Source organism: Peromyscus eremicus, chromosome 15, assembly GCF_949786415.1.
Source record: "Peromyscus eremicus chromosome 15, PerEre_H2_v1, whole genome shotgun sequence".
NCBI classification, from domain to species: domain Eukaryota; kingdom Metazoa; phylum Chordata; class Mammalia; order Rodentia; family Cricetidae; genus Peromyscus; species Peromyscus eremicus.
In genome coordinates, this window is record NC_081431.1 from 71,923,773 (window position 1) to 71,938,907 (window position 15,135).

The 15,135-nt window shown below is 44.1% G+C and overlaps 1 protein-coding gene across 1 annotated transcript in view; it reads left to right on the plus strand.

The window, feature by feature from the left end:
* Positions 1 to 1,041: 1,041 nt before the first annotated feature.
* Epb41l5 (erythrocyte membrane protein band 4.1 like 5) overlaps positions 1,042 to 15,135 on the plus strand; it is a 118,257-nt gene continuing 104,163 nt past the window's right edge. Inside the window, exons 1-2 of the mRNA XM_059280230.1 lie at positions 1,042 to 1,202; positions 6,589 to 6,826. Coding sequence (XP_059136213.1) covers positions 6,647 to 6,826 — 180 coding nt within the window. The 5' untranslated portion in view covers positions 1,042 to 1,202; positions 6,589 to 6,646. The remainder of the gene's footprint in view (positions 1,203 to 6,588; positions 6,827 to 15,135) is intronic.

Consider the following 15,135-nt stretch of genomic DNA (forward strand, 5'->3'; position numbering starts at 1 on the left):
CATATTTGTTTACTCTCTCTCTCTCTCTCTCTCTCTCTCTCTCTCTCTCTCTCTCTCTGAGTAAGACACAAAAATAGATATACCAGACTACATTAAAACTAGAAACATCCGGGTTATTTTTGCTGTGCTATGGATTGGATCCAGGGTCTTGTACTAGTCTTAACACCCTACCACTGAACTGTATCCCAAATTCAACGTTTGATTTTAAATTACATAATCAAGAAAGTGAAAATTCTCTGGACAGTGGTGGCACTTGCCTTTAATCCCAGCACTCCGGAGGCAGATCGCTGAGTTCAAGGTTAGCCTGGTCTACAGCGCGACTTCCAGGATGGCCAGGGCTACACAGAGAAACCCTGTCTCCAAAAACAAAAACAAAAACAAAAAACAACAGAGAGAGAGAGAGAGAGAGAGAGAGAGAGAGAGAGAGAGAGAGAGAGAGAGGACCTCAGAACCACCCCCTCTGCATGTGAACTGTGGCAAACATGAAACCCCTCCCTACTCGCCCCACACATATACACACATAGACAAATAAATGTAACTTTTTCTTTTAAAACAGGGTTTCACTATGTAGTCCTTGCCGTCTTGGAACTCAATAAGTAGACCAGGCTGCCCTGGACCCCACCAGAGATCCTCCTGCCTCTTGCCTCCCAAATTCTGGGATTAAAGGTGTGCATCAGCATGCCAGGTTTACCCCCCCACACACACACACACTTTGTTGTTTTATTTTTTTTTAATTAATGAACAAATGAATCCGTGTAGCGGCCAGGTTTCCATACACCTAACAGTGCCCTCAGGATAAGACTAAATGTTGGACAAGCGCAACAGGTGCCTCTTAAACTGTAGCTTCTTGTTCCTGCCGGCCCCACCGACAGGCGTTGCCGGCTTAAATTCAATCTCAGGAGGCTGATTTCCGGGGCGGCGCCATCGCCCCTTTAAGAGCCGAGCACCCCGTCCTTCGGGGCGGGGCTTGGAGAGGGCTTTAAGGGGCGTGCCCGCGGGCGGGAGGGCGGGCGGGCGAGCGGGCGGGCGGCCGGGGTCCTCCGGGGATTAGCGCAGGGTGGGCTCGCCCCTGGCGCCGCCATTTCTCTGCGTCTTCCGAGACCCGTCCTCGTCTCGGGCCGGCTGGGCGTCTCTCCCCGAGGGTCGTGCGCGCCTGTCGTCGTGGTCTCGGTGGCTGCACGGTCTTTACCCCCCCAGTCAAGGTAAGAGTGTGGCCCCCGTGTCCAGTTCGCGCTGCTCACCGAGCGTAGCCTCTCGGCCGCGCCGGGTGGGCGGCCCGGCTCCCGGGGCGACGCCGCGGGCTGGGAGGGGAGTGGCGGCGGCGGCCAATGGGGCCGGGCGCTGAGTTTCGGGCGATACCGAGCGGTGGCCGCCGAGGGCCGGGCGCGTCGCTGGGGTCTCGGGCGTCGTGGGAGGGTCTCCGGTCCTCCCCCCGACCTCCGTGTAGCCGTGGGGTTAGGGGAAGGTCTCCTCGAGGGTCACCTCGCCAGGATCGTGGGCCGACGCACACCCGACGGGACGTGCAAGCTCGCCCGCGATCGAGTGAAACTTGGAATCGTGTGAGGCAGGTGCGTTCCCGGGAACCGCCAAGGCCCAGGGCGCTTCCCGCTCCCACGCGGGGCGCGCATCGGGGAATGATGGGTTCTCCGGTGGGTAGAAGATAATTGTGTCTCTGTGTGGTTACTGCGATCTCTGCTTTAAGAGCAAGAAGACCCCAGTCTCCGAAGTTGTTTGGCAATAGTTTAGAATTACTAGTAGTTTTTTTTTTTCTTTTTCTTTTTTAGAATTAGAGATAAACCCACCAATAAATTCTTAACATAATTCCCAACTACGCTAGCCTCAGTTGCAGCATAAACTGAGGCGGAGCACCACTTACCGTACTGGGTTGCTTGTGTGTGTCTTTTGCTTGGCTTCAGGATCGTTTTTTATCCCGCCCCCTCCTTCCTTGCTTTTTTTTTCCTCCCCTTTTCTTTCGATACTGGGAATCTAACTCGAGTTCTGGAGCGCGCTAGGCTGAGCTAAATCCTCAAACATGTTTTTTTGTTTTGGTACGATAACTTGTTTGGGAAGCGGTGTGCGGAATTCTCCTGCGTTTAGTTTCTCAGTTACATTTTCTTTTGCGAGAGATAACTGGGACGAAAAATACTGGTAACTTTAGGACATTTTCTGTATGTTGGTAATAAATATTACTGTGTTAAAAAAAAAAATCAGTGGCTCGGCCCGAGATATATGTGCTTTACCACTAAGGGATGTCGTGTTGAGTGTGTAGGGTTCGATCCCCAGCACTGCAAAAAGAAGACCCAAACTGGGAGGAGGTGCAGTTGGCCTTCAGTAATGTGTGCATATACACATTTCATGACGCACTGGGGGCGGGGGTGGGGTGGTGGGGAGGGGGGTAAAGCAGCTATTGGTTAAGTCGGAAATTGATTACTTCAGTTTTCATTTTTGTGATTGTAAAGGAGACTTATTTACTAGAAACAACGTAACTCCTGACCCCATATTTTCAGTTTGTTTTTAGAGACAAATGCTAGCTTGGAATTTGCTAATATATACAGCCCAGGTTGGCTTGGAACCTAGAATTCTGCTTCTGTCTTCCAAGGGCTGGGGTTATTCTACTACTCTCTTTATTACCCTCTTTTAGGATTTGCTTCTTCAAATAGCACCATTTTCTAATGTATCATTTTGCTCTATCACATTAGTTTTTTTATTGATTGTCTAATATGTAATACGTATCATTGCAAGCAGTTTGATGATCCATTACAGTAAACAGGTCAGACGAGGTCCCTGCCCTTGTGGGAGAACACTGGGGGGGAGGGAGGCTAGCCAGTATAAAAAAAATAAAGTCAATTAAATATTTAATTACAGTTTCTTTCCATGTTATTTAGAAAATCCTGTGTACTAACAGGGCGTTCTAATCCAGCCTGAGAATCTGGGAAAAAAAATTTTTTTTTCTGAGGAAAAAGCATTTCAGGTGTAAATATAGCTTTAACTGTCTGAAGAGGGAGAAGAATGGGACATGAGTGGACAGATGGTCACAGAAAGATGGAAGCACTAATGAAGAAAGTTCTGGACTTAAGATACTTGAGCTGAGCAAAGCACTGGAGTGGAGACAGCAAATGGCTAGGTAGGGCGCTGAGAGGTCCAGAAGGAGGAGCCAGAGCTGTTGAAGATTTAAAAAGGAAACAGATTTGTGGTGGCTGATAATCCACCAATCCAGCAGCTGTAGCCCTGAGAACGGGATTGAGGGCAGGTGGGATGAGGGAACAGAATATGGGGACGCTCTATTTTTCTATTTATTTATTTATTTATTTTGCCTAACCCTCAGATTTTTTTTTTTAATTTAAGCCACACATATTCTCATGACCTCTGGATTAACTCTCTACAGAGAGAACTTCCCTTAAATCATCTACATTGTGTAGTTTCTATGTATACCTGTGAGGGTGTATGTGGATTATATCTCAAAGTATTATAATACTGTTTTCATTTTTCAATTAATTTGATTTTTCACTTATAAATTTAGTCTAAGACAGGTTTGGTTTGTTTAAGACAAGGTATCACTATGTCACCTTGGCTGGCCTGGAAGTCTATGTGGTCCAGGCTGACTTCCAGCTCATAGAGATCCACCTGCTTCTGCTTCTCAAGTGCAGGGATCAAATAAACAACTGTATATTATACCATTGTTTATTCCATGGCTCACTTACCTCTTTGCATCACGATAAATATGTGAATTTCTTATGCGTTAGGCCAAGAAAAATTTTTGTTCCTGCAACTTAGAATTGCTCCATATAGGCTCTGCAATTGAATAACTTGTTTAAATAGGATAGTGTATGAAAATGTATAAAAGCACCCTCCCTCCTCATCCCTGTTACATGGACCTCGCCCACAGCAGTCTTTTATTTATTTATTTTGACTCTGATGTGTGTGTGTGTGAGTACATATGTGTAAGAGTGTCAGAGACAACCTGAAGGAGCTGTTCTTGCCTTCCACCATGGAGCCTCTCAAGCACTGGAGATCGCAGGCAAGCAGGGACAGGCGTCTTTTCTGGACTTGGCTTGTGCAGAGCTAGACAGGTCAGGTGCATCCCACTCCTGACTTTTTGTTTTTACTTTTTTTTTTTTCAGAGCTGAGGTCTGAACCCTGGGCCTTGCACTTGCTAGGCAAGTGCTCTACCACTGAGCTAAATCCCAACTCCTTGTTTTTACTTTTTTGTTTGTTTTCAATTGGAGACAGAGTCCATGCTGCCCAGGTTGGCCTAGAACTTGCTAAGTGGCCAGGGATGATCCTGCTTCCCCTGTCTCCACCTCCCCAGTGCTGGGGTTACAGGGTGTGCCCCCATGCCTGGCTTCTCTAATTGTTTAGTTTAGGTCTTCCTGCCTGCAGTTGGACTCTTGCATACCATTTGCAGAGTTCTATCTCTTTTTCCACCTTTCTGGGGATTCTGGGGATCAAAACAGATGCCAGGCTTTGCGTCAAGGACCTTTACCAACTGAGCCATCTCACCAGCCGTCTTATCTGTCTGTCTGTCTGTCTGTCTGTTTGTTTGTTTGTTTGGATACAGGACCTCCATATGTAGCTCAAGCTAGCCTGGAATTGGCATGTATATAGACCAGGTTAGCCTAGAACTCAGAACTCTCCTGTTTTAGCCTTCCAAGTGCTAAAATTATTTAAAAGGCTTCCTTATTGTCATTTGAGATGTCCTTTTTTATGTCACCTATTTTCTTCTAATGGGTTGTTTATCTAGATAATTTGTTTTTGCTTTCTGAGCATCTAATCTAGGGCCTGTGTATGGTAGGCAAGCACTCTACCACCAAGCTGTATCTCTGTAGAGATGATTTGTACTAACTGTTAAACTACATAGTAATCCTTCAAAATACCTTTTTCAGAAACTGTTTAAAAGTCCTTTACTCTGTTATTCTATTTCCGTCTAGTACTTTCTCATTTTTTGCTTAAAACGTGTGTGTTATTTCATGCTGTGTTATGTTTCTATGAAAATAACTTGCTGTTCTTCACAGTATTGGCTTTTATTGTTCAAATAACCGCAATCTAACAGAAAGATGTTTTTCTTTAATTAGATAACTCACAGTAGTAGCTGTATGTCAAGATAAGGTGAAGGTTAGAAAAGTAGTTTTATAGTTTCTTAGGAAATAAATTTATAATGTGTTTTGAAATTTTTTCTTATAAAAGACTTCTGTGACAAAAAATGACGATACATAAATACCAAAAGAAAAATAAGGATTATGCTCTCAAGTTGCTTACAATAAAGAGTAAAAGAATAATTATCTAATTATAATAAAAGGTCAGTGGAAGTGTGATTATAAGGACTAACATAGCTATCAGAATGTTTTCCTGTGGGTATGTGTGATGAGGCTGGGTTAAAAGGAAGAAGTAGGGGTTCATTAAAACAGCTTTAGAAGGTTTGGAGTCTACAAGGGAAGGAGACTGGGGGGACCACACAGCTGGTGGGTGTGGGGCCTTGTAGGCTGGTCGGCTGTCCCCAATTTTAGTTCTTTCCTTGGGTTAAAATCTGAAATATGAGTAGACACTATTATGAAATGTATTTGGTAATCTTCAGTTCATGAGTATTTAAATGTTAATATAGTAGTATGATCTTAAAGTTACCCTTTTAAAAAGCAGGTCGATGGCCACCGGCTAGTTGAACTAGTCATTTAATTTAGAGGCTTTAAAAAAGTAGCTCTGCCTGGAATTCTGCGCCTGCTCTCCCAGGCAGCTGCTTCCTCACTGGTGAAGCCATCTGGTGGACTGAGAAGAGCTCTCTCTCTCTAGACCTTACGCTCTGCCTCTGGCAGCACCTCTTCTGGGGGGTAGTTACTGTAGAGCTGCAGTTACGTTCTGACAGCTGAAGAAGCCATTTGCTGTGGAGTCCTGTGGACGCTGTGGCTGTTTTTCCTTTTCTACACCTTTTTTCCTGGAATTAGTCTTTGTCTTCATGTGTACTCGTTAGCGTTTACTTTTCTCGGAGTCTCTTAGTTGTAAAACTGAAGACACTAGGTTTACGAAGGAACTGTATGGCATTTGCATTGTTTGTGTTTCTGTATCTGTTTAGTGTTGTCAGTTATAATGTGCAGTATTTTAAATAACTAGTAGCTCTTTTAACTTTGTGTAACTTTAATGTTCTTAGAACATTAATCAGTAGAATATTTGATAAAATTTGGGAGTTTAAATTTATTTGTACTTCGCAGAAACAGATAGTTACTTGTGTTTTGAGTGTTCAGTTAAAAACAACCCACTAGTCTGCCTCAGCGGTGTCTGGCACTGTTGTGTAATGTCTGCAGGGTACGTCTGCCGTAGGTACCACTTACTGATCCCAAACACTTGTTGAACGTCATGAGTGACTGCTTTCTCCTGCTCGATCAGCTCCTTGTAAAAGAAGACAGTAAGTCTCAAAAGCTGCAGTCGTTGCTCTTCTCTTTTTCACTTTATGTTCAAATCTAGCTTTAAAAAATTATTTTGAAATGAAAATTGTATTGTATGCAACATGCTTTGAAATATGTATAAAAAGTAATGTTTCAACATTTTCAGATTAACCTGCAGAGGGCTTCACTAAATACCGCCGTTGATTGTACTCAGGTTGTCGGGGGTCTTCCTCCCGGCTGTCGTTTTCACCGCTGGTTTTGTGGTGGCAGAAATGCTGAGCTTCCTGAGAAGAACGCTTGGCCGCCGGTCCATGCGCAGACATGCTGAGAAGGAGCGACTCCGCGAGGCTCAGCGCGCTGCCACGCACATTCCTGCCGCGGGAGACGCCAAGTCCATCATCACGTGCAGGGTGTCCCTTCTGGATGGCACCGATGTCAGTGTGGACTTGCCGGTAAGTAGGCCTTTCTCAGCCTCCAGTTGTGTGTCAGATCACTACTGTCTATGCTTCCTGGGGGTTAAGTAAGGTAGCGTGAGTATGGCTCAGGCTCTGAAGTACCCAGGGACATGGACTAGTACCTGTAGGCCACGAGGACCTGGACTCAGTGGCAATTGGAAGAAACATAGAGTGACTGGGCAGTAATTAGTGTGAATTAACTCTGTGCCTGTCTGTGCATGTACTCACACTCGTGTGTTTACAAACAGGATCTCACTGTGTAGCTCAGGTTGGCCTCAGCCACCAAGTGTGGGAGGACAGGTGTGTGCCATGCCAGGCTTGAGTTTTAGCACTGTGTACCGATACCGAGTCTCTTATGTCTTTGTTCTGTTTCAGAGACTTCACAAAACACTATATAGTGTGTGGTTTTGACATAAGCTTCATTGCATGTCTCTCGATGTCTGCTGTCCCCATAGACTGGTAAAGTCTATTTAGAAAACTGATGACTCAGTGCGACTGGGATATGTAGTTGAGTGAATTCTGAAAAGCCTTAACTTCAGAAGTTGAAACTGAAGAATTGTGTAGTTTGTTTAGGTTCAGGCTTTCTTGGTTTTCGTTGGTGGTAGTGGTTTGTTTTCTTTCTTTCTTTCTTTCTTTCTTTTTTGAGATGAGGTCTCAGTATGCAGCCCAGACTTTCATGAAACTCATGCTCTTCCTGCCTCAACCTCCTGAGTACTGGATTGCAGGAGTACTCACCATGCCCAGCTCTCTAGAAGTGTTTGCAAATCCTCCTTGTGTGTGTTATCTAAATGTACATTGCACTGCACATTTTTAGAGTTTTTGATTCTGTACACTTTAAGGTGTCTAAATTTTCTTCCTGTAAGGGCTTGTTGAGGGTTTGTGAGCTATTCCAACGTGAGATACTTAGTAAGGATCGTTTTAATACTTATTTTTTATTTGATAAGAATCTTGAAGAGTTTTGTGAGTCCATTTATTATTAGCTATGTAGTGAAAACCATGAGATTGCTGTGTGAGAACCTGGGGAAAAATTTATTACCTAATGTTTGAAGTATGAAGTCTCAGGGTTGTTGGTGGGTAGGCTGATACTAAGAATTTGTAGAGAAGCCTTTTTAAAGGGCAGTGTGGTGTGGAGGAGCAAAGGTATCAGCTTTAACCGCAGTAGATCAAGTGTTTAGTGGCCGGCCTAGAATGGTGATGCCTTGTCGGGTCTAGACATGTTGGGGACAACTGAAACAGCCACGGTTTTAGATTTAATCTCTTCTGGAGCAAAACCATGGCCTTTAGAAAATTTATATTCACTTTTTAAAATCTTTTTATTTTGTTGTTTGATGTGTATACTTGAGAGTCTGTGTGCACATGAGTGCAAGTGCTCATCAGGGCCGGAAGAGGGCGTTATATCCACTGTAGCTGGGGTTAGTTTGTGAGTGCTGGGACTATACTGAGGTCCTCTAGAAGAGCAGCAATCACTGTTTAACCCCTGAGCACCTCTCCAGCCAGATTTATTTATTTTCCCTACCTTTGTGGTCAGGTGAGTCTTGATAAGGGTACCAAGACTATTCAACAGAATAGGTTCCCCCCCCCAACAAATGGTGATATCTACATGCAAAAGAATAAAGTTGAACTTTTTCCTCATACTACATACAAAAATTAAGATAGCTCAAAGACATAAGCATAAGAACTAAAACTGTAAAATCTTTAGAAGAAAATGTAGGAATATTTATTTTTCTTAGATAATGACATCAATATAATGAGTAACAAAAAAGAAAAGTCAGGCAAATTGGACTTAATCAGAATTTAAAGTGTGTGTCCTTCAAAAGGTACCACCTAGAAAGAGAAAAGACTGTACAACATAATAACAGAAAGTACTTCAAAATGATATATCTGACAAAGAACTTGTGTCTAGAATATATAAAGAACTGTTACAACCCAATGAAAAGACAACCCAATTTAAAAATAAGCAAAAGATCTAAGTAGACTTTTTGTTTGTTTATTTTTGTTTTTCGAGTCTCTTTGTAGCCCTAGCTGTCAGAAACTTGCTCTGAGTCCAGGCTGGCCTTAAACTCAAAGATTTGCCTGCCTGTGCCTCCTTAGTGCTGGGATTAAAGGCATGCATCACTACCCCCTGGCTAAGTAGATGTTGTTTAGTTAGGACATACAAAATACATGAGAAGTCAGAGTCAGGTGTGTTACAGTTTAGTGGCCAAGTGTGCTCTTACATGTGTGAGGCCTAGGCTTTAACCCGAGCACCAAAACCCACAAATACAATAAATACTACTTCACATTCAAGTAAGAGGGCTCAAAAGTCAGATAATAGCAATTGGAGAAACTGGAGAAACATTGAGATTGGGAAATGTGGAACGGCTGCTTTGGAAAACAACCCCATAGCTATTCAAATGATAGAACATTGTTACGTTGTGACTGGGTGTGTCCACTTTTCAAGATCTGTCCAAGAGAATTAAAAACATGCTTGCACACAAATGTGTAGATGTTCACAGTAGCATTGTTTATAATAGCAAAAAGGTGGGAACACCGAGAGGAAGTCAGGCTGGATAGGGAACATCAAGTCACTAGCCACAGAAGACACGGAACTGATACTCCGTAACAACATGGATGACTTGAAAATACTGTGCTAGTGAAAGAAACCAGTCACCAAGAACCACACACTGTGATTCTGTTTTATGAAAGCCTACAACAGGGTGAGCTGAAGAAATGGGAAGGTAGATTAGTGGTTGCTTAGGAGCTGGCAGAGAGGTGGTAGACACTAATAGCTAGAGGATGTGGAATGTCTTTCAGAGGTAATGAGAATATTCTGAAATCAACTCTGATGGTTATATACACACCTGTGTGTGTACTAAAATCCATTGAATTACATATTCGTGTTGTTTTTGAGACAGTATCTCACTATGTAGAACCATCTGACCTGAAACTCACTGTATAGACGAGCCTAGCCTCAAACTCACAGACATTGCCTGTGTCTGCCTCTCAGATACTGAGAGAAAAGGTCTGTACCACCACACCCAGCCTAAACCACATACTTTTAATGGGTGGCTGGGTATGAGTTACACTTCAATTAAGCTTTTTTGTTTTTAACTTCCACCCTCAGAAAAGAATACAGCATTTTTGTGTATATGTCTGTCTTACTGCATGTAGGTTTTGGGTTATTTTGTTGTGTTTGTAGCCAGAGAATATGTTCAAAATGACATGTAGTGGTAGTTACGATGGTAGACTTGAATTGGAACGGGGAGGTGGGGAGGACGGGACTGGAAACCACTAAAGCAGTGTAGGGACAGGGGATGTGAGATTGCAGAAAAGGGAATATTTGGCGCACGAACATGGTGCGAGAAGGGACAGGGATGAGTAATGAGCACACTGTTAGACAGGGTCGCATTCATGGTGTGGAAAATTGTGAGAATAGTCAGCCGTCACAGAGGGTGAATAAGGGAGGAGGAGAAAAGTCCTGCGGGAAGGCAAGCATGTTCGGTAGTCAGGCTTTAGAAAGTAGAAGGAATTCTCAGTGGGAGGTAAGTTATTTTGAATTCTCTCTAGTCCCTTGAATGTAGTAGCTGCTCTTAACATACTAGTTGTTTGAGCAAGTCGGTGAAGAGAAGATGAAAGGTTACCGTGAAGTTTGGAAGGGAAGAGAGCACCGGCTAGAAAATGGCTGAGTAGGGAGCCCGGACCCTGAAGCTTGTTTCACAGGCAGAGGAAGAACATTCTGGGAGAAATACCTTGTGAGGAAAAGAAAGGCTTATGGGAGGTAGTGTGCTGATGGTCTAATCTTCATGAACTAGAATGTGGAGGGGGGACCGCGCTGAGATAGTAACCTGGAGTCAGCTGTTGGCGACAGAAGCTAAGGAGCCGGCTGTCTGTTTCCCCCCTTTCTACTGGGTGTTAGCTTGCCTTTTCTGTTGCTGTGGTAAAACATCGTGACCAACAGCGACTGGGGGAGGAAGGGTTTATTTGCCATACCGCCTCCAGTCTTCATCAGGGACACTCAAGGCAGGAACCTGGGAGCAGAAACTGAAGCAGAATCCTGCTGACTGACTGACTTGCCCTCTCCCTGGCCTTCTCAGCTTGCTTTCTTATACAAACACAACCCAGAACCGCCTGTCCACGGTGGACTGGGCTTCCATGGTAATCATTAATCTGGAGGATCAAGCCTCATCAGACCTCATCAGAGAAGTTTCTTGCAGTAGATTGATATCAACAAGGAGACCTACAGCTGGACAGTGTGCAGAGAGGGAAGCCTTAGTCCTGAGTGGGATGGCTTCACCAGACCCCTTCCTCAAGGTTCAGGGATCTCTGCAGGAAAAGAGGTAGTGGATGACTCCAGACAGTATCTTCAAGACACAGCAGCCCTCACGAGGGATGTACAAATGAACTCACAGAGACTGGCAGCATTCCTAAGACCTGCACTGGGTCAAGCCAGACAGGGTCCCAGCACTGAGAGGGGAAGTGGACATGAGGCCCCACCCCAACCAAGAAGCTGTAGGCAACTGCAGAGACGGCTCACAAGGAGAAAATCATGTTTTCAGTGGATTCTCGTCGGACGTATTAGCTGCACTCGACGGGAGAGCCCACGTCGAGGAGTCGTGGGCCAACACAAAGCAAACTCCACTGGCTTTTTGTCTTTTCATTTTGGCCAATCTGTCTTACTGGTTCTTTGTTTGCTTTGCTTTCATTTTTGTAGTGTTTTTTTGTGAGATAGCAAACAGACAAAACTGGGTGGGGGAGATCTGGGAAGAGGGGAAAACATGATCAAAACATAGTGTATGAAAGTTGAAAAAGATAAAATGTGCTTGAGAGATCTAAAGGAGAAGAAAGCCCTGCAGACTTGCCTGTAGGGGGCATTTCCTCCTCGTCTGTGTCTACTTGTGTCAGGTTGACGAGAACTAACGACCAGCACGAATGCGTTGATTTCTGAGTGGGCAGAACCAAGAGTTGATGAGATTCAAACAGGACGTTGTAAGAGAGAGGAGTGCGTTCTCTGGGACTGGAGGTAACACACTGGCCAAATATGGACAGCCCTCTGTGACAGGGACACAGTTGTGAGGGTTAGCAAGGCGTGTGTAGGACGATTTTTTATTCCAGTTTGTACTTTAATCTGTAACTAATGACTAAGAAGGGATTTTGAAGAACAGGACGATAATTGTATTTAATAATTCTGCATCCCATGGGCAGCTCTGCCACTTAGTCTCCTGACTCCTGCTTGTCTCCAGTCCGCTTCTTTTCCCCCATGCCACCAAAGACTGTCAGGACCTCCCTCCTGCCTGTATTTTGTTTTCACATAGGCTGGCAGAGCGGCCTTTTTTCTCTTAGGCTCAGTTTGAAACATAAAACCCCTGAAGCCGTCTTGGTACTTTCAGGCAGAACTAATAAGCTGCAGGCCTTTTCTTGTAGCTCATTTGTTAGGTTTAAACTGCGGTTCTTAGCAAAGACGATTGTGATTACTCTGATATGTTATTATGAACCAGTTTTTTCTTGCAGACTTGATTATCAATGAAAGTTTTTAGAATATCCATGCTATTCCAGTGGCCAGATTATTTAAAGAAATTCTCTTTAAGACTGGGCTGTGGAGGCACACGCCCTTAATCCCAGCTCTTAGGAGGCAGAGGCAGGCGGATCTCCATGAGTATGAGGGCAGCCATGGTGGTTACACAGAGAAGCCCTGTCTCAAGAAACTAAAAAAGAGAAAAGAAAGAAAAAGGAGAAAAGAAATTCTCTTTTAGATGTACAGAATCTTTTTTTTAGGTTGGGCATCACTAACTTGAGGAATTTGAAAATGCCATGTGTTCACTATTGGATGGCTTAGATCAGCTTCTTATTAAAGAAGGTCAAATACATAACCTTGAAAGGCTGTTGCTCTCTCCACCCTGCAGAAGCCTGTTCTCTCCCCTAGAACACAGGTACGGTATTTCAGACGGCTGGGAATGACGCTTGGAGAGAAGGAGGTGGAATGTCATTTTACAGGCCATGTTCTTTGGTTTTGAAACAAATACGGAATGTTGGTGGAATGTGAAATTATGTGTAGAAGTGTACTTAGAGTTAACGTGATTGGAGTTGGACACTTCGGTGCATTGGGAGGTGGAGAGGGGATCAGGAGGTCAAAATGTTTTGTGTTCCCTTTTTGATGATGGCACCCAGCAAAATGAGCATAATTGTTCCGTTTTAAATCTGTTACCAGTGGGGCCAGAGAAGATGGCTCAGGGGTTAAGAGTGTGTACTGTTGTTGTAGAGGACCCAAGTCGATTCTCAGCACCCACATCAGAGAGCTCCCAACAGCTTGTAACTCCAGCACCAGAGAGATCCAATTTCTCTCCACACACACCTGCACTTACTTGAACATACCCACCCCACACACAATTAAAAAATAGATGTTAAAACTTTTTAAAGTTTGTTAGCAGTTCTGGTTTTTTTTTTTTTTTGAAACTGTAAGTATGATTTAAAACCGACCGTTTTTGTCATGCGCAGTAAACTAAGGCGTCTGACACTTACTCACCATTCTTCCTCTTCTTCACCCCCTCTTCAGCCTTGCAGGACTTCTTCCTGATACGCTGAAACTCCTTTCTCCCACTGTTAAGACACTGCATTTCTGTTGGTAATTGCTTGCTTTACTCATATTTCATTAAAATTTGCCTTGCTTAAAAAGTCTTCCCATTTGAATATTGTCTCGTATTATTCTTCATCTTGTTCCTTATATCCTTTCACATTATGACATCTGTTTTCTTGTTAGAGTATAAGCCTTTGGAAGACAAGTGCCTTCCTTGATTTTCCTTTGTAGTTGCCTAGAGCAGCACATAGCATATTATAAATGCTCTATTGTTTATTTGTTAAATAAATCAAAGAAATCAGGAACAGTACTTGAAATAGATCTTTAATATAGAATAGATTCGTCCCTAGATGAAGTTAAAATCATTCTCAAACCCAAATTCTTTAATGAGACTTTCCGCTCTTTTGGGACAAAAAAGGAATTTCTGATTCCCTGCCTTAAGACTAGGAAATAAATGGGAAAATTAACAAGAGTTTTGATTCAACCCACATCTCTCTCCCTTCTTTGTGTCTGTCTGTCTGTCTGTCTCTCTCTCTCTCTCTCTCTCTCTCTCTTTCTCCCTTTCTCCCCCGCCCGCCTTGGAATGGATGTGGGATTATCCTGGCTGCAGACTGGAGTGTCTATGGAAAGATAATTGAGGGAAAAGAAATTTAAATACAGGTCTTGTTCTCAGTCTTCCACCAACCCCCTTGTAGTCTTGATCGTGTATGTGCCCTCTGAGTGGTATGGTCTCACACACACACACACACACACACACACACACACACACACACCATGGTCTTGATCATGTATGTGCCCCCTGAGTGGTATGGTCACACACACACACATCATGGTCTTGATCATGTGTGTGCCCTCTGAGTGGTATGGTCTCACACACACACACACACACACACACACACACACACACACCATGATCTTGATCATGTATGTGCCCTCTGAGTGGTATAGTCACACACACACACACACACACACACACACATACATACACACACACACACACCATGGTCTTGGTCATGTGTGTGCCCTCTGAGTGGTATAGTCACACACACACACACACACACACACACACACCATGGTCTTGGTCATGTGTGTGCCCTCTGAGTGGTATGGTAGCAGTGACTCCTTTGGGTCTAAGTGTCTGTAAGAAAAAACCCTAGTGCCACTGCCTAAAATGTTCTCTGGTCAGTTCCAAAAGAAGCTTGGGACAAATGGCTGTCTGTGGTGTCTATTAGCATACCAAAGGCATGCTGGCCTCCAGGCTCCCTCTGTTTCACTGTGCCTGTTACAGAGTCCCTAGGCTTCCCTTCCCTCAGCTTCTCGTTCCCTTCTAACCTTTCCACTTCAGCTATGGCTCTTGGTCTCCTTTGCCTACACTTGTCTCTCTCTCTCCCCCTCACCTCTCTTAGGCCGTGTTCAGTCCACTACTGTCTGTCTCTGCTCTATACTCTCCAGATGCCACTCTCTGGCTGCACTCTCCTCTACATATTCCACTCAGCCGTACCTTGAAGCATTCATGTCAATCAGTCTCTGCCTCTAAAATTCCCACTCCTAGAATCCCCTTACCTAGATAGATTTCCTTCCCCACTGAACTGTAATGAGTTACAGTTAAATGGTTATATCTCTTCTAGGAGCGGGAATGACTTGCTGTCCTTAGGAATTGTTTGTTGCCTGGTGGCGGTGATGCACACCTTTAATCCCAGCACTCAGGAGACAGAGCCAGGGGGATCTCTTGAGTTCGAGGCCAGCCTGGTCCAGA